The following is a 19,887-nucleotide window of genomic DNA, read 5'->3' as shown; positions in this document are numbered from 1 at the left end:
CATCCAAACATAGCATCCTTATCAGAGACAAAACTTTTTCTGTAGAAGACACTGACCAGAGCATCCCAGTAAAGGGATATGGTTTTAACTGTTTGGAGCCCACAATGATGCATCATCTGACGGTCTGTGTTTCACAGGGAGCATCACCAATGGACTCAGTCCAAACACACCTGCCTGTACCACGTTAGATATTATGGAGCACACTGAAAAAACAGTTTCTTGTCTCTTGGAGAAGACAGGACTTAGACATGATGAATTAAAGCAGATGTGCAAAGGAGTATATGGTAAAGTTCTAAATTAAATGAGTTATCCTGAGACATCCAGCACAGACAGTAAATGCTGGGGGGAGCTAGGCTTGCTTCCCACCCCACAAAACAGGACTGCTGAACACCTCTTAATCATTAGCAACAGGAAGAGCCCAAAGGGCCTTCAGAACATTGGGTGAGACAAGATCAATGCTATCATAAGGACATGGCATCAAGTGAAGGCGGACATTCTTCCCTCTCACATATTTGGACTGGGCTGCCAGTTATCTGTATTAAGTAAACTTCACAATTTAAATTAGCTGTGTGGAAAATAAATGAACTGGGTCACACTGGAAATAGAGAACACCAGTTGTTCACTAATTCAGTCACTGCATTTAACGGTGCTCACTTTTTGTGACATGGGCCCCAATGGTGCCCATTTGGGACAGAAAAACAAGGCCCTTGATTTCCTGGGAACACTACTGATCATCTTTGGTGTGACCGTGAGATGATGTCACTTGGTAAGAAAAATGGGTATAAAATTGAAACCAAGAATGCTTTAACTTTAGCAGTTTCTCATTTGCAGTCTTCCCCCTAATTTTCCATACTTTCAAGTTGGTGTTTGTTAGTCGCTCAGTCATGTCCAACTCTTTGCCGCCCCATGGACTGTAGCCCACCAGGCTCCCCTGCCTATGGAATTCTCCAGGCCAGAATACTGGAGTGGGTTTCCAGTTCATTCTCCAGGGGATCTTCCCGACCCAGAGACCGAGCCCTACTCTCCTGCATTGCAGGCAGATTCTTTACCATCTGAGTCACCAGGGAAGCCCCTTTGAAGTGGGCAGGATTGTACCTATCCACTCCCCCAAAACGTATTCCAGGTATGAGGCCCACGGAAGAAGGGGCCCGGCACACCAGCCACCTCTCTCTTTGGAGGCCGTCCTAGTTGAGGGCCATGTGCGTGCCTCACATGGAACTGAGACAGCGTGGCTGCTCTTCCCTAAGATCTAACGACCTCTGGTTTTGAACATTAGGCTGGTCAGAGAGCAGTGTCAATCCTTCTCCTCCATGGCCAGCACCAAAGGCAAGCAGTCCAAATGTCAACTACCCTGCAGTGAAAGGTAATAATCATTCTCTCCCCCTTAAGTGACTGTCACTTTCCTTTCCAGCGGCCTAACACTCTTCGCTTTATCTCTTTACTAATTTCCATTGGAGCCCCTGGGATTCAGAGGCGGGGCTACAAGGGCTGAGAGTTGTGCATGATCCTAGGAACTAACATTTTAACTTTTTCCTGGCTTAAGGTCCTCATTCATAATTGGCTCTATCAGATCTAATGAGGAGGACTCAGACATCTGTCTTTATGTGACCGGGTGTTCTCCAAGACTGGATGACAACAGTAAGGGAGAAAATGGCCTCTGAGATTGGGATCCTTAGCTGAAAATACCATTGCTTCCACCAGACAAAGCATCTGATTAATGCTTTTTGCAAAGAGCCAGGTGCCTTAGTTGTCAAAAAAGGGCCTTTCAAGCTTGTGAAATCTACTGTCTTTTGAGACAGCACATCTGCCCAAGGAAGATCTCATCTGTCTCTGCATCTCTCTGCCTCTGGTCATCACTTTCCCTGTGTTGACCACAGGACATTAAAGGAAGCGTCAGTTTTGTTATCGTCAGAGAGCATTCCCTTGATGTCCTTTTGGGTGCCGCGCGTTGCACCTGGTTTTCCCTCCCACAGTGGAGGTCTGGGGAGTGTGAGGATTTCCCTCCCCGAAAGTATAATCACCTGGCTGCTCACAGCTGGGCCACACCCACCATCGGAAAGACCCCTGGGGAGGGGAGAGGGAGTGGGGTGTATTTCACTGGCGCTATCACTAAGATATCTTGATACTCTGTTACAAGAACAGACTAATCCTCCAAAATCAGTCTTGCTCCATACAGTTTCTTTGTGTGACCTCCTACAGGACTAAAGAAAGACAAGTTATAGCCCCTTTAAAAAAAAAAAAATTGTCTCCCCCACCCCTACCAAGCTATATTGAGCTCTCTGTAAAGTCTCAGTTTATCATATCAAAATAAACCAAGTGTTTTAGGGGCTAACTGCATGCTGTGAAATTAATGTTACGTAGTAACAGCTTGCATGTTACCAACTACTCTTGTTTGCAATAGCTTATCTCTATAATAGATGCATAGTTGTCTCATTATAAAGTAATATATCTACAAGAGACTGGAAGAAACGATAAAGGGAGGAAAAATCAGAGCTATAAAGGGATCAGTACACTATGTTTAAGTGCCATTTTAGTGAAAAAAATCAGTACTCACCATCACACTATTCACAGAAGCACTTTTAGCAACTTGTCCTACCAGTATTTTTCAAGATTCTTCTCAACCAGATGGCAAGCACATTCCTAGCTGCTTTTGGTTAGAAGGATAACCTGTCAGACATTTTCTTCATGTTTTTGATGGTCCCACCTGTTGGAGAAAGAAAAAAAAACATAGGTCATCCAAGTCAATGAACTTAGATTCTCATGTGGAACGATTTATATAGAGAAGAGCCCCCAACGTCTTTGTAAATCTCTTGCATCAGGCACTCTTTTGAAAATGCCTTCCTCATCTGGAAAATAATTGGGGTCTGTCATCATGGCATTCAAGAAGTTAGGGCAGGTGGTTCTGTAAAAGAACACTTGAAGGCAGGACTCTATGGAGCATGGAGGGTGAGGGGCTTGGGGGCAATTTAGAGCCCAGTGGGGAAGGGGAGGCATGTCTAAGGCCCCCTTCCTCTGATGGGAGAGGGTTAAAGAAGGCTGAAAAGAGTAATCACCCTATTTCTCTTGACCCAGCAGATTTGAAGATTCCTCCAAGGGACACTGGAAGGCACCTTACTTCCTGAGTCATTCAGTCTGGTTTCTCAAATGACTGCTATTTCCTGGTGGTGCTGAAGCACAGGGTCTGGGGGTTCAGGCAGCTCTGTGGGCCGTGGCCATCTGCTGGGTAGGGGTGCCGATTGGGGATTAACACAAGAGCTCACTGTTTGTGCAGATTTATAAAGGCCATGGTATAGAAATGTTACTCAGCCAACCAGCCAACAGTGGGGCATGGAATATCCTAACAAGGCTTAAAGACCAAAAGCAGCAGGGTTTGTCCGACTGAGCGTCTTCCCTCTTGAAGATGCTCCGGGCCCTGAAGCCTGGCAGAGATGGGAGTTAGCAAGGAGGTTGTGCTAATGTGTCCTCTTCTCTCCCCAGAGCCTGCCAAGGCCTCCTCAGACCTGACTGCCTGGTTCAGCCTTTTTGCTGATCTCGACCCACTATCAAATCCTGATGCTGTTGGGAAAACTGATAAAGAACATGAGTTGCTCAATGCATGAGTCTGCTGCCTCCGTCTCGGAGGGAGCCCACAGGTGGCTCCAGATCAAGACGCCGGGGGGCTCACGGATGTAGGAAGTGATCAGTATGCTGTTTTAATATTTACGTGCCATTTTAATAAAATGAAAGGGTCAAAGGCCCTGTTTATATTGGTAGAATTATTTACTCTCACTTGGTGTAAAGGGTTTCCGTGTGTCCTCTACGCAGACCTGACAGTGATGGTCTCGGAGCTGTGTCCAGGCCCATCAGCTGACTCCCTCTGCTGACTGCTGCTGTGTCACCGGGTTGCTACAAGGTCCAAGTTCACATCATAACTCTGCTTTGTGTTAGGCTGAAAGAAGGTGTCCTCCAGCCTCAGAGGCAGCGGGGGTCTTAGGAGGCTTAAATGCCTCCTTTCGTACCCCTGGCCCATGTCCCCTCTAAGAAGAGGGGGGCTGCAGGGAGACTGCCTCTTGTTGCCCAGCCACCTTCCAGCAAGCTACAGGTGAAGCTCCGGCCAACCAAAGACTCCCCTGACCTTGCCTCCTGGGCCGCGGGTTCTCTTCATGGGCAGAGGGACTGAGCTGGTCAGCGCTGCACAAACTTGTCTGTGGAAGCCAGCCGTGTCTGCAGATCTCAGCTCTCCAGCCCTCTCCTTGGCTGGAATTCAAAAGCATGTATTTCTGGAGCCCCGTGTGACATTAACTGTTTTGTTTTTTTTTTTAATTAAATGGAAAAGATATTTGACACACAAAGTTAATGAGTCTGTTGGGGGGAAGGGGGGACTCAGGTGGGGGTGCTGTGGGGTGGGGGACTGGAGAGAAAGGAAAGAGACAGGTTCCACCTGCATGAAACTTCCAATATGACCCAGACCTCCCCCAGATACTGCAGTGGAGGCAGCAGGGTGGACCCTTGGCTTACAGGGGGAAACAGCAGCTTTGCACGTGGGCACAAACCCTGAATATTTGAAGGACTGAAGCTGAAGTTCCAGTGCTATGGCCACCTGATGCGAAGAGTTGACTCACTGGAAAAGACCCTGATGCTGGGAAAGACTGAGGGCAAAAGGAGAAGAGGGTGGCGGAAGAAGAGATGGTTGGGTAGCATCATGAACTCAATGGACAGGAGTTTAAGCAGACTCTGGGAGATAGTGCCAGACAGGGAAGCCTGGCTGCTGCAGTCCATGGGGTTGCAAAGAGTTGGACGCGACTGAACAACAACCCAAAAGCGACTCGGGCCCATCCCAGTCAGAAACTCCAGGGCTAGGGCCTTGCCTTCCCTCCCACGTCCCAGGTGATGTGCTGAGAGTCCACACAGGTGCACAGAAGCCAGCCCGCCAGGATGCGCGGGCCCGCGTGGGGGGTGGAGTCCGGGACCAGCCCCGCAGCAGTTCTGAGAGCTCAGCTAGGCTGGAGGCGTCCTCAGTCCCGGGGCCGCTTCTCCAAGGGCACAGAGACGCTGGGCCTCCCTGCCCCGGGGTGCCCGGCCCCAGCAGCAGCCCCAGCGGAACAGCCTGGAAGCCGGGCTGTGGGCAGTCCTGCCTCCTTGGCTGAGGGAGACGCCGGTAAGATGGCGTCCGGCCCTCGGCGCATGCGCGCGGTGGGTCCTACTGTGCTCGCCTCTAAGCCAGAGCAGCATTGCCGGCCATCGCTTTTGTTAGAATCTCATTTAGCAGATTCCTCAGCCTGGCATTTGTGGTCTTTAAGGAGATGAATACACTGCCCCAGGGGCCCCACCTCGCTACCCTTATCCTCCCACCCAACACACACGCAGGAAGGCTCGCGGGACCCCTCGGACCCCCTCTCCTCTCTAGGGCTGTGCGTTTGCTGCTCACGGAACCCGGGACGCCCCGTCTCCTTGCCCTCAGCAGCCTTCACGATGCTACCCGCCCCTCAGGAGCCTCCTCAGACCCCAGCTCTCCCACTGGGACGGCTCAAAGCGTAGCCCTCAGTTTTCCTTTGAGGAACTGCTGCTCCTCTCTCGCCCTGGCCTCCCATCTCAGCAGACCTGTGCTTGAGTCTACCACCGGATGTGCCACCCTGCAAGAGGACGAAGTCTCATCTCCCTAAACTGTCTCTTGTCTCCCCGGTAATTGGCCCTCTGGAGTCACCTTGTAAGCACGGGAACTAATGATTGCTGAGTGAAGCTGCCCTCTGTGGGATGTTGATTACGGCCTCCTGGTTTCGTCCTGGGTCCCATTTGTTTGCAGCTGTAAGGAGTTAAAGCGGGAGGGCCGGACCACCTCATCCAGGCTAGAGGCCCAGGGAGCTCAGCTGTTCAGGAACCCAAGGGGTGCAGCCGTTCATTTCTGTTGAATCAGTTCAGTCACTCAGTCGTGTCCAACTCTTTGCGACCCCATGAATCGCAGCACGCCAGGCCTCCCTGTCCATTACCATCTCCCGGGGTTCACTCAGACTCACGTCCATCGAGTCCACGATGCCATCCAGACATCTCATCCTCTGTCGTCCCCTTCTCCTCCTGCCCCCAATCCCTCCCAGCATCAGAGTCTTTTCCAATGAGTCAACTCTTCGCATGAGGTGGCCAAAGTACTGGAGTTTCAGCTTTAGCATCATTCCTTCCAAAGAAATCCCAGGGCTGATCCCCTTCAATGGATCACTGTAAATACTAACAGGTTGGATTTTTAAAGTTTGATCCGTGGGTGAAGGGGAGAGGAGGATTGTGGTCATTGGACAGCCGTTGCTACAATTTAAAAAAAAGGAGACAGTTTTCTCCCTGGGTTTCTACATTTTTGCTAAAAACAAAACACACACACAAAAAAACCTCATTCCCTTTTCTGTCTGCAGTCCACTTGGCCAGGCTCTTGATCCCTCTTGATAGGCGTGTTTTGATCCAGGCTCACACAAAGCCCTTTCGACCACCTCTCCAGTCTAAGGAGAAGCAGCTGCTGCCTAATTCTCTTTTAAGTGGCCCAAGCACCGGCCCTGCGCGGGGGCTTCCTCTAGGGTCTGCCTCAGGCCAGGCTGCTTCTGGCTAGAAGTGAAGGTGCCTCACCTCTTCATGCACCAGTCTTGCTTCTCCTTAATTTTCATCCTGTGTCGTGAGGCTGCTCTGAACCTTCAGGGACACCAGAGAGCACCTAGTTTTGGGGAACTTCCCATCCCTTGGAGATGTTCCCCTCCCCTCTCCCCTTGCCCCCACTAATACAGAAAGAATATTCACATTTAAGGGAGGGAGCCAGGATGTTTCTATTTTCTCCTCCTTTCCCTGGCTGGCTTAGACTTTGGTGCATGTTACAGACTCATTTGCCTTCAAGATGTGATTTGAGAAACGTCAGGTTGATTTTGAGTTCTGAGGGAGGCAGAAAAGCATCCGTCAGCTTGAGGATTAGAAATGCTCTAGCTTAGAACCAGCACTTATTGTCGCCGGAGGTTGATGCCCAAGAAGACATTACCTGCTCAGAATTGGCAGCCGTGGGAGCCTGGAGTTGCCAGTGGGCTTACGGGGTCGTCATGTTGTGGCCAGTGTTGACACTGGGCATGGGGCCAGGGCTGAGCCCCCCACCCCCACCCCGAGGCTGCCATGTGAGGCCGCCTAGCCCTGTGGGTTAAGATGGCACCCAGCAGTGGCTCGGGGCTACTTGTTGGCACTGTTTGATTTTGCCAGGATGGCAAAGTTGCTTCTGCCTTTGTGATCGATGTGTCCTCCAGACTGGCCGTGGTGGTTAATGCTCTGCCTTGGTTTAAACCATCTCCCAGTCCTGGGACTGGCATCAGTCCTAGCATAGTGCTGTAGGTGTCTTTATTATTGTTGTTCAGTAGCTACATCGTGTCTGACTCTTCACGACCCCATGGACTGCTGCACTCCAGACCTCCCTGTCCCTCACCATCTTCCAGAGTTTGCCCAAGTTCATGTCCATTGAATCAGTAGGCGTCTTAGCTTTGCTGGAAATAGATTTCAGGTTGGAGTCAACTGCAGGTGATTAGCAGTGGGTGCCAAGAATAATTCTGCATTGAGAAGAATTCTTATAAATGACTGATACTTGTGATGGGTACAGGGCAGGAAGTGGTGACACAACAGTGCTATATATAATTACCAACAGTGCATTAGACCTTGCCTTTCATGCAGCTTTTAGATTTAACAACTTCTACTTCTTATCCTACTCTCTCTTTCTCTTTTTCTGCTGCTTCCTCCTCCTCTTCCTCCCCTTCCTTTTCTTTTAATCAGAAATAACTCAGATTTGGCAACATTGACAGGCATGCATGAATGAGAAAAGCAGAAAGTTCAAAGAACTCTATTATTGACACCTAATTCAACTCAAATTCCCTTCAACAACAACAAAGTGGGAATGGATTTATTTGCTCAGATAACTGAAAGTCCACGTGTAGGCTTTCAGGCATGGCTGGATCTAGGAGCTCAAATGTTGTTCTCAACAATTGTCTCCTCTTCAGCTCCCAGCTCTGATTTCTTCTGTGAGGCTTCATTCCATAGAGAAGCCAAAGGCCTCCAGCATCTCTGCCCAAAGTCTTGATTTGAGTCTGCCTTTGTCCTTCATCCAATCATCAGTCAACCACTGGGGTGGAAAATGGGCTATTTGCCCAGCTTTTCATGGGCCTGTCCCTGGAGCTCAACCCTCAAGGACTGGCAACAGAGAAAGGACAATTCCTTAAGGGAAAACTGGGCTTCCATTATTAGGGGAGGAGGGAATGGGCCTTGGGAAGAAGAATGCAATAACAATCCACTCTAATTTCCACTGACAGGACTTTGAGGAGACACTATGTAACCTTTCCAGAGGACTATGGCATTAGCTGGGTGAAAGAACTGGAATGTTTTCCAGAAACCCCACTGGGGTTCCTTTTGAGGTCAACCCCTGGCACTGGGGCTAGAAGGCTTGGTGCTCTCTTGGTGACCTTTGGAAGATATCCACCTTGCAGCTGTCCTTGACTGTCCAGGGAAGTCAAAAGGGATCATAGAGCTCTTTGTATATCCAAGTGAGGAGACTGAGGGACACAGAAAAACTTACCTGTTAGTGGAAAACCAAGACTACAGCCCACCTTGCCTCACACCTGGACCAAGGCTTCCTTTAATTCAAGGTGTCTGCTAGGGTTTGGGTTCTGAAGCTAGGCAAATCTGTAGATACCAACATTACATTGAAGCAATTGCAAATCGTTTCTGGTTACAAGTATCCCATTGCTCTAGAGTGACTGTGTGTTGAGAGCGATGGGACGCTTGTGATCAGAAACTTGGAGCCAGCAGGAGCAGAGAAGTACAGACCAGACTGGGCAGAGTGGGAGAGAGGGTGAATGTTTGCCAGACCATGGAGCAGCCCAGGCTGTTCCAATGCTCTCAGTTAAACTTCTTCAATCAATTGAATGAACCTCTTTGAAAATAGAATCTTTGCCCTTAATACAGAATATGTGTTTACATCTATGTCCTGCCTTCTGATAAGTAATCGATAAGAGACTGACCTGAGGACTCTGCTGCTCTCAACAGGCCCAAATGCTGGCTCTTGAGTTCTCAAGAGGAGCCACAGTCGCTGAGTGTGAAAAACATGATTGGAGAAAAACATGATTGTTCTCAATGGAATTCTGGGACCCCCCTCAGGCACTCTCACCTCTCTTTCTTCTCCCTCTGATCCTATGGCCTGACCCTCTAGTGGCACTTCCCATATGTTCAAGGGCACTGAGATGCTCCTCCTTCCATTGCTACAAATCCTGCTCCCCCCCACCTCCCCACCCACTGGTGGGAACAGTAATCTCAGTGTTGCATAACTGCTGGCTTTGGCATTAGGGTATCTTCCCTGGTAGCTCAGCTGGTAAAGAATCTGCCTGCAGTGCAGGAGACCTGGGTTGGGAAGGTCCCCTAGAGAAGGGAGCATCTACCCACTCCAGTATTCTGGCCTGGAGAATTCCATGGACTGAATAGTCCATGGGGTTGCAAAGAGTCAGACACGACTGAGCCACTTTAACTCTTTGCATTAGGGTGGTGATCGCATGGCTTGGCAGAGCACTAGCTGATCCGAAGTGCCCGGGAAACCTCTAACCCTGACAGAGGCCGCCTCTGACAGCCAGGGATGCAGCAGTTGATTTTAGAAATGCCTCATCAGTGGAGGCTGGATTATATATCAGCGCTCTGGGGCTTTCTCCTCCAGCTGCTTCCCAGGGAGCTCTTCTATTGATTTCGATCCGAGGTATCTCCTTACTATTTCTGGTCCTGCACTGTAGTGCCCAAGGGTCTGTCTCACATTTAGAGCGTCCCCCACTGTGCCCCATCCATGGTGCAGACAGAAGGATTCTCAGGATGGAGGCTGGATAGATCAACACCATTGCTTCCACCCTTTTCCAGCAGCTTAATGCTATTTCCGATGGCTGGCTTCTAAATCCTTTCTGCTCTGCTATAGTGTCTGTTCTGGCCCAGGGAATTATGGACCTCTTAGCATCAAGAGTTCTGTATATCCTCTGAGACTGTGTGTAATTTTGTGTGAAAATACACCTCTGTGGATTTTTTTTCCCCCTGAGAAAATGGTCTAGAGCTCCCATAATTCCTCAAAGGGCTGGATAAACAATAAAAGAAACATTCATGCTCATCATCAAGGCTTTCACACTGTTGCAGAAGGCACCAACGCGATCGGAACTTCCTGTGAGCCCCGAAATCCTGCCTCGCCCATGTGTCAGCAAGCAGGGAAGTCAGCGCCATTCCGCCCTGTTTGCTCTCTCCTGGCCTTTCATGGCTGAGTTGGCCATGAATGGGCTCAGTAGTCAAACTGAGGGGTATTTTTATCCTGCCGGCAGGAGCTGCCCTCCTGGGTGAGCTGTAACTTTGGCTCCAGCGTGAAGGAAGAAACTAGCAGGAGAGAACAGATCCTGATGACACACTCTCCTGAGCTCTTGCTCCCTGCAGCTGGCCACCCATCTGTTAGCCACCCTCAGAACCAGCCCGGGGTGGGGGTGGGGGGGGCACCCTAGCCTCATCATCTTGGGTTTCAGTGGTGAGCCCATGGTGAGAGCAACCCAGGACCAAGCAGGTTTTTCCACCCTAGAAACCAGACCTTTGGTTAAAGATGAAGCACCTGGAGAGGAGAGGGGGGTGGGCTCACGCTAAAGCTGGAAGTGTCCTGGTCTCGCGGCTGGTTTTCTGGGGCTGGGCAGGGCAAGCGGACAAGGGGGAGAGGCCTGAGCAGGGATGTGGAAGGCGAGGAGGTCTGCAGGAGGCCAAGGGTGGAGGTGCACCTCGGGCCTCCTGCCTGAAGAGCCCCCATGGTGGAAGCCGGACAGTCCGCCGAGCTGAGAGGCAGGAATACCAGGCCGTGGACTGCAGATGAGGAGGTAGGAGCCTGCGGTGCATGTCCCTGCAGACGTCAGAGGGAGAGATATCAGGCTGATGTAACTGTGTGTATGGCTTTCCTCCCTTCACTCTTTCTGACCCTACGTGGACTGTGGAAAATAAAAACAGCTGTTTTCCGGAGGAACTCTGCTGGACACGGTGCCTTGTGCACATAAGCCCAGGCATTTTCGTAACTGTCCTATGTGGTAGGATTTGTGTGTGTGTGCACATTGGATTTTTAAAAATTGAGTTGCAATTCACATACCACAAAATTCACCCTTTTAAAGTGTATGATTCAGTGCTTTTTAGTATTTTCACAAGGTCATGCAACCATCACCATTATCTAATTCCAGAGCATTTTTTATTACCCCCCAAAGAAACTCTGTACCCATTATCAATGACTCCCTACTCCATCCTACTAATGGCAACAACTAATCTGCTTTCTATCTCCATGAATTTGCCTATAATGGACAGAATGGGATCTTATAGTACATAGTCTTTTGTAACTGACTTCTTTTGTTTTCAGCCCAATCTGGGTCCACTCACCAGTGCAGCAAGGCCAATCTACTGACACTGGGTTGTGGTGAAAAAGTGCAGGGTTTATTGCAGGGCATCAAGCAAGTCGTACCAGAAGCTAACATCCAAAGGAAAAGGCCTGAATTACCTGATGATTTTCAGGGAGGGGTTTTTAAAGATAAGCTGAGGAAGAGGGATACGGGATCAACTGGTGGACAGTCTCCTATTTTTGGTTGGTGGTGAGGTAATCAGGAGTCAACATCAACCTTCTGGTTCTAATCAGTTTGGGGTCTACATGCTTGTGGTCAACATTCAGTTAACTTCTTCCACCTGGAAGGGATTTCAGTAGCTGCAAAACAGCTCAAGGATATGGCTTAGAATATTATGAATATCTATAGCCCTGGAGGAGGAGCTAAAGACCCCTGACTTTGCTTTATAGTTAAACCGCTATTATGTTGTCTTGCTTGACAGTTTTTCTTTGTTTCTGCAGTTCCTTGTGTCTCTGACTAAATTTGTTCTTTGGAACTTGGGGAAGGCCTGGGAGGCTAAAGTTTTTCTATAAACAACAGGTAGATGGAGAATATGGGGACTCTGTTCAGGGAGAGCCCCATAACGTTCTACTTGATTATAATCCCTTCTTTTCTCTGATAGTCCTCAAACTTGACAGGGAACAGGTACAGGACAAGAAAGGGAATAGTTTTGGTTAGGGAAGTTAATCATAAACTTGGCCAAGGAACTCACTTTTAGGAGGATTTGGTTTCAGCCTCCACCCTGTTTCAGCTTTCCCCAAATCTTAGCTGGAATGGGGCTCTGGGTATTTCCTGCTGCAACGGGGTATAGCCCTTCCTCAATCTGAGGAATGGATTCAGAATTGGTTATATGCCCCAGTTTCAAGCCTAGCATCAATATTTCGTATTATGAAAACATTACCTCTCTCTTCGATTGCTTTGTCATAGTACATGTACAGAGCTTGGAACATTAGCAGACATATCACAATGAGGATAATGATTAAAATGCACTTTGTAGTATTCCTCCAAATAGTCCTCCTATTTTAGATGGCAAGCAGGAAAATAAGTTTTGGAGTGGGTTCTCTTTACGTATATCCATTAAACGAGCTTTTTTAATTGCTTTGTATTTGCATTTTAACTTCTCTAGGTTTTCTTTTTAATTGAAGTATAGTTAATTTACTGGTTAGTTTTAGATTGTGTTAGTTTAGTTGTGTATAGCAGAGTGATCCAGTTATCCATATGTAATATATGTGGGGTTGATGTACTTGTGGTCAGCATTCAATTAACTTCTTGCACTGGTAGGGTTTTCAGGAGCTGCATTAGTCTCTGGTGTATAGCAGAGTGATTCAGTTATCCATGTATAATATAGATACATACATATATTCTTTTGGGGGGCTTCCTTTGTGGCTCAGCTGGTAAAGAATCCACCTACAATGCAGGAGACCTGGGTTCAATCCCTGGGTTAGAAAGATTCCCTGGAGAAGGGAAGGGCTACCCACTCCAGTATTCTGGCCTGGAGAATTCCATGGACTGTATAGTCCTTGGGGTCACAGAGTCAGACATGACTGAGTGACTTTCACTTTCACGTATGGTTTTTTTTTTTAATTCTTTTCCATTATAATTTATTACAAGATATTGAATACAGTTCCCTGTACTACACAGTAGGCCCTTGTTGTTTATTTGTTTAATATATAGGAGTTTGTATTTGCTAATCCTAAACACCTAATTTGTCTCTGCCCCCCCTTTCCCCTTTGATAACTGTAAGTTTGTTTTCCAAGTCTTTGCCTCTGTTTCTATTTTGTGAATAAGTTGACTTGTATATTTTTTTTTTAGATTCCACATGTAAGTGGTAGCATATGATATTTGTCTTTGTTTGACTTAGTATGATCATTTCTACGTCCATCCATGTTGCTTCCAATGACATTACTTCACTCTTATGGCTGAGTAATATTCCATTGTATTTGTGTGTGGATACATGCATGCCACATCTTTATCCATTCATCTGTTGATGGACACTTAGGCTGTCATCACGGGTCTTTGTCTTAGCTATTGTGAATTGTGCTGCTTTGAACACTGGGGTACATGTATCTTTTTGAATTAGAATTTTTGTCTTTTCTGAATGTATGTTCAGGAGTGGGATTGCTAGCTCATATGGTAGCTCTATTTTTAGTTTTTTTAAGCAACTTCCATACTGTTCTCCGTAGAGGTTGCACCAGTTTACATTCCCACCAACAGTGTGCAAGGATTCTCTTTTCTCCACAACCTCTTTATCATTTCTTGTTTGTAGACTTTTTGATATGGCCATTCTGACTGGTGTGAGGTGATCCCTCATTATAGTTTTGATTTCTATTTCTCTAATAATTAGCTGTGTGGAGGATCTTTTCATGTGCTTGGTGGCTATCTGTATATCTTCTCTGGTAAAATGTCTATTTAGATCTGCTTCATTTGTTGATTGGGTTGTTTTGTTGTTGTTTTGTTGAAGTATATAAGTGTTTATATATTTTGGGAATTAAGTCCTTGTCGGTCACATCATTTGCAAATGTTTTCTCCCATTCCATAAGTTGTCTTTTCATTTTGTTTTGTTTATTTTATGCAAAGCTTCTAAGTCTCATTTGTTTATTTTTGCCTTAATTTCTAATGCCTTGGGAGACTGACCTAAGAAAATATTGCTGTGTTATATGTTAGAGAATGTCTTGCTATGTTCTCTTACAGGAGTTTTATGGTGTCATGTCTTAGATTTAAGTCTTTTAGCCATTTTGAGTTTATTTTTGTGTATAGGGTGAGAGACTGTTTTTACTTCATTGATTGACATACAGCTCTCCAGGCCAGGGATACAAATTATACATAACAGGAGTTGTTGGTCACGACACACATCTCCCTTTTTGCCAAAGTATTATTTAAAGCAATTTTATTATCTAATAGCCTTCTGGCTAAAGAATCCAGTGCCTACCTGGGAGGCTGGGGCTCACGCTGCTTTGTTTGCCACTCCTATTCTTAAGAGAAAGGTTTCCTATTTCCGAGAGGGGGCCTTGAGACCATAAGGATGCAGCTGGCAGCTGCTAGTAGATAATCTTTTGAGAACATCTGGTTGTGTCCTTGAGTCGGATACTATTTAGAAAACTCGAGTGCTCAGTAATATAGAACTGTGTCTGAAACCACATCCACAGTGTCTACCTAGCTGTATTTTGGATGCCTGAACAACGAGGCCTGGCCTGCTGCAGTCCCTGGAGTCACAAAGAGTCAGACACAACTGAGCAAGTGAACTGAACAACAGTTATTCTATTTTTTTTAATGTATTTTTCAGTGGTTAAAACAGATGTACAGTGTATGTTTAATAGGCCACAAATGGGCTGTTCTGGTTAGCCTAAAGTTCAATTTAAGTCATGTTATAAGCCAGAATGACTTTCCCAGACCTCAGTATGTGAAAAGTTCCAGCACATTTCCCACTTAGACAGAATGCATGAATAATCAAAGTAATGGTCCCTTGTTGCCACAATGGTAGCTGCCTGCCCTGGGTGAGTGGCGTCCCTCAGTGCTGGGGCTACAGTCTGTGTGTATGCATGTGTGTGTATGTAGAATCTGCCTGCTTATCCAAGCTGGGGGAAGCTGAGACGAGCACAGAGGCTGATGGGGAAACGCTTCCCAGGTCATACACATGATCAGTTACACCGGATTTTCATACAAATTCCATACATGCACTTCAAGCCATAGGCCTGGAGCAAGGAGTGGTACGTGTCCTGAGTAATAATACCCTGTGACAGCTTCATTAGAGAATTTTTTTTCTGTCCTAAACACTGGTGGCAACAGATGGTTAGAAATAAAACAATACCTTTCAGTGTTGATAGACAAAGTTTGGGGAAAAATTCAGTTGAATTAGTGTGATAGATCTTATTGAGCTGGTCTGGATTCTTGGGTTAGCTGTCTGCCATGGTTGTCATCCCTTTTTTGTCCTCTTGCGGATATCACTTGGGATCAACAGTCCTTTCTATAGACCAGTCCAATTCAGAGGTCTTTCTTAAGTGATAAATATGAATTAAAGAGTTAACTCCCTTCATTGTGCATGAGGTATTTAAGAACACCTGATAAGAGTTGTCTAAATGATGCCTTTTCCAGTAAGTATAATCACCTGTTTGCAGGTCATGGGGCATTTTACCTTCATCCAGACACTTAGAGTACTGTGTTTGACTTCAGAAAAAAAGCTTAAACTATCCTCTTAATGACTCAAACTTTACAGTAATGTAACATAGTAACAAGGAGCTACTTGAGAAGTTGGTCTTAAGCAGTAATACTGACTTCAGTCAACAAAACTAGAATTTAATATCCATTGAAACATCTTTTTCTTTCTAAAATTGCCCTCATTTTTTATTTTATTTTTTTTACCAAATATAGCCAAATTAAAACTAATCTGTTGACAAAGTAAGTCTGATTATGGTTGATTGATCACATAGGCTCTTTTAAATTGGTTATGCTGGAACTCTTCATAAAGAATCTCATGAACTAAAGGCCAGGAAAGCTATACCACTGGCTTGTCATCAGATTGTGCCTGTAATCTATATATTTGGGTGATTTCTTCTCTTCTTGAAGTCCCCCAGATATCTTGATGTTCTTGTACCAGTCAGGAGGTAACCTTTCTTATTCATCTGATAAATCTACAGAAAACCTAAGAGTTTCCAGTTCCTGGAAGGATCAGGTAGAGAAGAGAAGTGTTTGGATTTCACTTACAAAAGTGTAATTTCCCAAGCTGTAATAAATTATGATTGTGTTAAGGGAACAGATTTCCTTATATCTGAAAAACAGATTAAAAGTCAATAACAGATTTGGAACAAGATGGCGGAGGAGTAGGTTGATGTGGAGTACCTCTCTCTCCACATACACCTTCAGACACAGAAGTGCATGAGAAAGGAGTACCTGGCCAATGGAAAAGACTATCTAGAGCCACACACAACTCAGTGGGGAAACCAGGAGTGTTAGTAAGACTGGACCTGCCCTCAGTGGGTGGGGGAACCGAAGCAGGGGTCCCATCCGCACATCAGGGCAACTTGCTGAATCAGAGGAGAAGCATGTAAGGCCGAGAGGGAAACAGCTGATCTGGGGCAGCCTAAATGGAATGAGAAGCAGACAGTCCTTGCTGCGGCCATACATACCTCAGACAGGGACGCAGGTCCCCTGGAAGGCGCAGCGCCTGGGAGCTGGAGTTTCGGGATTGTGGAGCAATCCCAGGGTGAGGGCTGCTGCTGAGTGAGTAGAGATGGATCGAGGGCATGTGAGGGAGGAGATCATGGGGGGAAATGCCTGTGGAGGAAAGCTGGGAAGACTTGGAAGCAAGGCGATAGTGCTGAGTCACATGTAGGGGGTGGAGCCATCACCATAGCCTCTCTCTCTCATTGGCAGCTGAACAATAGACTGACCCACTGAATGCCTGACACACTGAACTAGAGAGTAGGACCCCAGCCAGGGGGGCCCCTCTATGTGCCTGACGTGCCAAACAACAGAGAAGGACCCCAGGCAAGGGAGCCCTGTAAGTGCCTGAACAGGCGAAGCTGGGGAGAAAGAGTGCCAAAGAGGCCTTCTGATCGCCAGCTACAAGAGGTTCTAAAAAAGACTCTGATGTGACCATAACTCTGCAGCGGAGGCAGTCCATGTCCCTGCACACTTGGTGCTGCCAGGGTCCCCACATGCCAAGCAGCTGCACCACCTTCATGCTCAACTCTCACTGGGGCAGAGCTGCCACAGGCAAAAAAAATTAAAAAAAAAAGTTCCATCTATGCGTACAGGGTCGCTTCAGTCATGTCCAACCCTGTAGACTGTGGCCCACCAGGCTCCTCTGTCTGGGTCGTTCTCCAGGCAAGAAGACTGGCGTGTATTGGCCAATACTGGTTGCCATGCCCTTCTAGAGCACTATATTTCCTGCTGCCCTAGCTGCCAACTCCTCTGAGTACCTGGTGCTGCCAGAACCCCTGCAATGCAAGCAGCTGCCCCACCTCCACACCTGGCCCTCATAGGGGCAGACCCAAGTCCTCCAGGGCAGCCTCAGGAGCAGACCCCAGTGGATGGCCCATATGTAGAGGTGGAGATAAAACCACAATTGAAACCCAGGGGCAGTGTGGCTAAGGAAGAAGACCCAAAACCTTCCCACCAAATGTATAAGCTGCACATTAAATCCACACAATCAACTCAGCAGACTCTGTGTCTACTGAATATATAAAAGGACACTGAGAGCCCCCACGAAAGAAAGCTCACTAGTTCTGATAGCTGTGGACAATGGAGGCAAGACCACACAGGAGTAGGACCAGATAAGAATCTGAGCTGCCCCAACAGCAGCTCCAGAGATCAGCACAGTGTTGGAGGGCATCCTAGGGAGGTGAGGTGGTCTGTGACTCCCAGAGAGGGAAAGGACTCTGACAGCAGAGACTCAAGAAAAACATTTATTATTCTTTTTTTAAAATTTTATTTTAATTGGAGGCTAATTACTTTACAGTATTGTAGTGGGTTTTGCCATACATTGACATGAATCAGCCATGGGTGCACATGTGTTCCCCATTCTGAACCCCCTTCCACCTCCCTCCCCATCCCATCCCTCTGGGCCATCCCAGTGCACCAGCCCTGAGCACCCTGTCTCATGCATTGAACCTGGACAGGCGATCTGTTTCACATATGATAATATACATGTTTCAATGCTATTCTCTCAAATCATCCCACCCTCTCCCTCTCCCACAGAGTCCAAAAGACTGTTCTATACATCTGTGTCTCTCTTGCTGTCTCACATACAGGGTTATCATTACCATCTTTCTAAATTCCATATATGCATTAGTATACTGTATTGGAATAAAGATGCTTACTCCTTGGAAGACAAGTTATGAGCAACCTAGATAGTATATTCAAAAGCAGAGACATTACTTTGCTGACTAAGGTCCGTCTAGTCAAGGCTATGGTTTTTCCTGTGGTCACGTATGGATGTGAGAGTTGGACTATGAAGAAGGCTGAGCACCGAAGAATTGATGCTTTTGAACTGTGGTGTTGGAGAAGACTCTTGAGGGTCCCTTGGACTGCAAGGAGATCCAACCAGTCCATTCTGAAGATCAGCCCTGGGATTTCTTTGGAAGGAATAATGCTGAGGCTGAAGCTCCAGTACTTTGGCCACCTTGTGCAGAGTTGACTCATTGGAAAAGACTCTGATGCTGGGAGGGATTAGGGGCAGGAGGAGAAGGGGACGATAGAGGATGAGATGCTGGATGGCATCACTGATTTGATGGACGTGAGTCTGAGTGGACTCCGGGAGATGGTGATGGACAGGGAGGCCTGGCGTGCTGCGATTCATGGGGTCGCAAAGAGTTGGACATGACTGAGCGACTGAACTGATACTGTACTGGTGTTTTATGTTCTGACTTACTTCACTCTGTATAATAGGCTCCAGTTTTCATCCACCTCATTAGAACTGATTCAAATGTGTTCTTTTTAATGGCTGAGTAATATGCCATTGTGTATATGTACCACAGCTTTCTTATCCATTCGTCTACCAATGGACATCTAGGTTGTTTCCATGTCCTGGCTATTATAAACAGCGCTGTGATGAACATTGGGGTACACGTGTCTCTTTCAATTCTGGTTTCCTCAGTGTGTATGCCCAGCAGTGGAATTGCTGGGTCATATGGCAGTTCTATTTCCAGTTTTTTAAGGAATCTCCACACTGTTCTCCATAGTGGCTGTACTAGTTTGCATTCCCACCAACAGTGTAAGAGGATTCCCTTTTCTCCACACCCTCTCCAGCATTTATTCTTTGTAGACTTTTGGATAGCAGCCATTCTGACTGGCATGAGATGGTACCTCATTGTGGTTTTGATTTGCATTTCTCTGATAATGAGTGATGTTGAGCATCTTTTCATGTGTTTGTTAGCCATCTGTATGTCGTCTTTGGAGAAATGTCTATTTAGTTCTTTGGCCCATTTTTTGATTGGGTCGTTTATTTTTCTGGAATTGAGCTGTGTGAGCTGCTTGTATATTTTTGAGATTAATTCTTTGTCAGTTGCTTCATATGCTATTATTTTCTCCCATTCTGAAGGCTGTCTTTTCACCTTGCTTATAGTTTCCTTCATTGTGCAAAAGCTTTTAATTAGGTCCCAATTGTTTATTTTTGCTTTGATTTCCAGTATTCTGGGAGGTGGGTCATAGAGGATCCTGCTGTGATTTATGTCAGAGAGTGTTTTGCCTATGTTTTCCTTTAAGAGTTTTATAATTTCTGGTCTTACATTTAGATCTGTAATCCATTTTAAGTTTATATTTGTGTATGGTGTTAGAAAGTGTTCTAGTTTCATTCTTTTACAAGTGGTTGGCCAGTTTTCCTAGCACCACTTGTTAAAGAGATTGTCTTTTCTCCATTGTATATTCTTGCCGCCTTTGTCAAAGATAAGGTGTCCATAGGTGTGTGGATTTATCTCTGGGCTTTCATTTATTATTCTTATGTTTTGGCTTGTTCTGTAGATTCTTCCCCCCCCCCCCACCCCACCCCCTG

At 46.6% G+C, this 19,887-nt stretch overlaps 1 protein-coding gene across 15 annotated transcripts in view; it reads left to right on the top strand.

Annotated features, from left to right (window-relative positions):
• Window positions 1–4,323, top strand: part of ICA1 (islet cell autoantigen 1) — a 164,479-nt gene extending 160,156 nt beyond the window's left edge. For 8 of the 15 annotated variants that reach the window (XM_040260519.1, XM_040260525.1, XM_040260514.1 and 5 more), the window contains 2 exons: window positions 1,277–1,363; window positions 3,478–4,323. In XM_040260519.1, coding sequence (XP_040116453.1) covers window positions 1,277–1,363; window positions 3,478–3,599 — 209 coding nt within the window. In that variant the 3' untranslated portion in view covers window positions 3,600–4,323. The remainder of the gene's footprint in view (window positions 1–1,276; window positions 1,364–3,477) is intronic. The other 7 variants (XM_040260517.1, XM_040260522.1, XM_040260521.1 and 4 more) reach the window with 1 other exon arrangement.
• Window positions 4,324–19,887: the final 15,564 nt, after the last annotated feature.

This window comes from Oryx dammah, unplaced genomic scaffold (assembly GCF_014754425.2).
Source record: "Oryx dammah isolate SB20612 unplaced genomic scaffold, SCBI_Odam_1.1 HiC_scaffold_18, whole genome shotgun sequence".
Taxonomy (NCBI): Eukaryota; Metazoa; Chordata; class Mammalia; order Artiodactyla; family Bovidae; genus Oryx; species Oryx dammah.
Note: the sequence above shows the minus strand (reverse complement) of the source record. Positions and strands in the feature narration are given on the sequence as shown.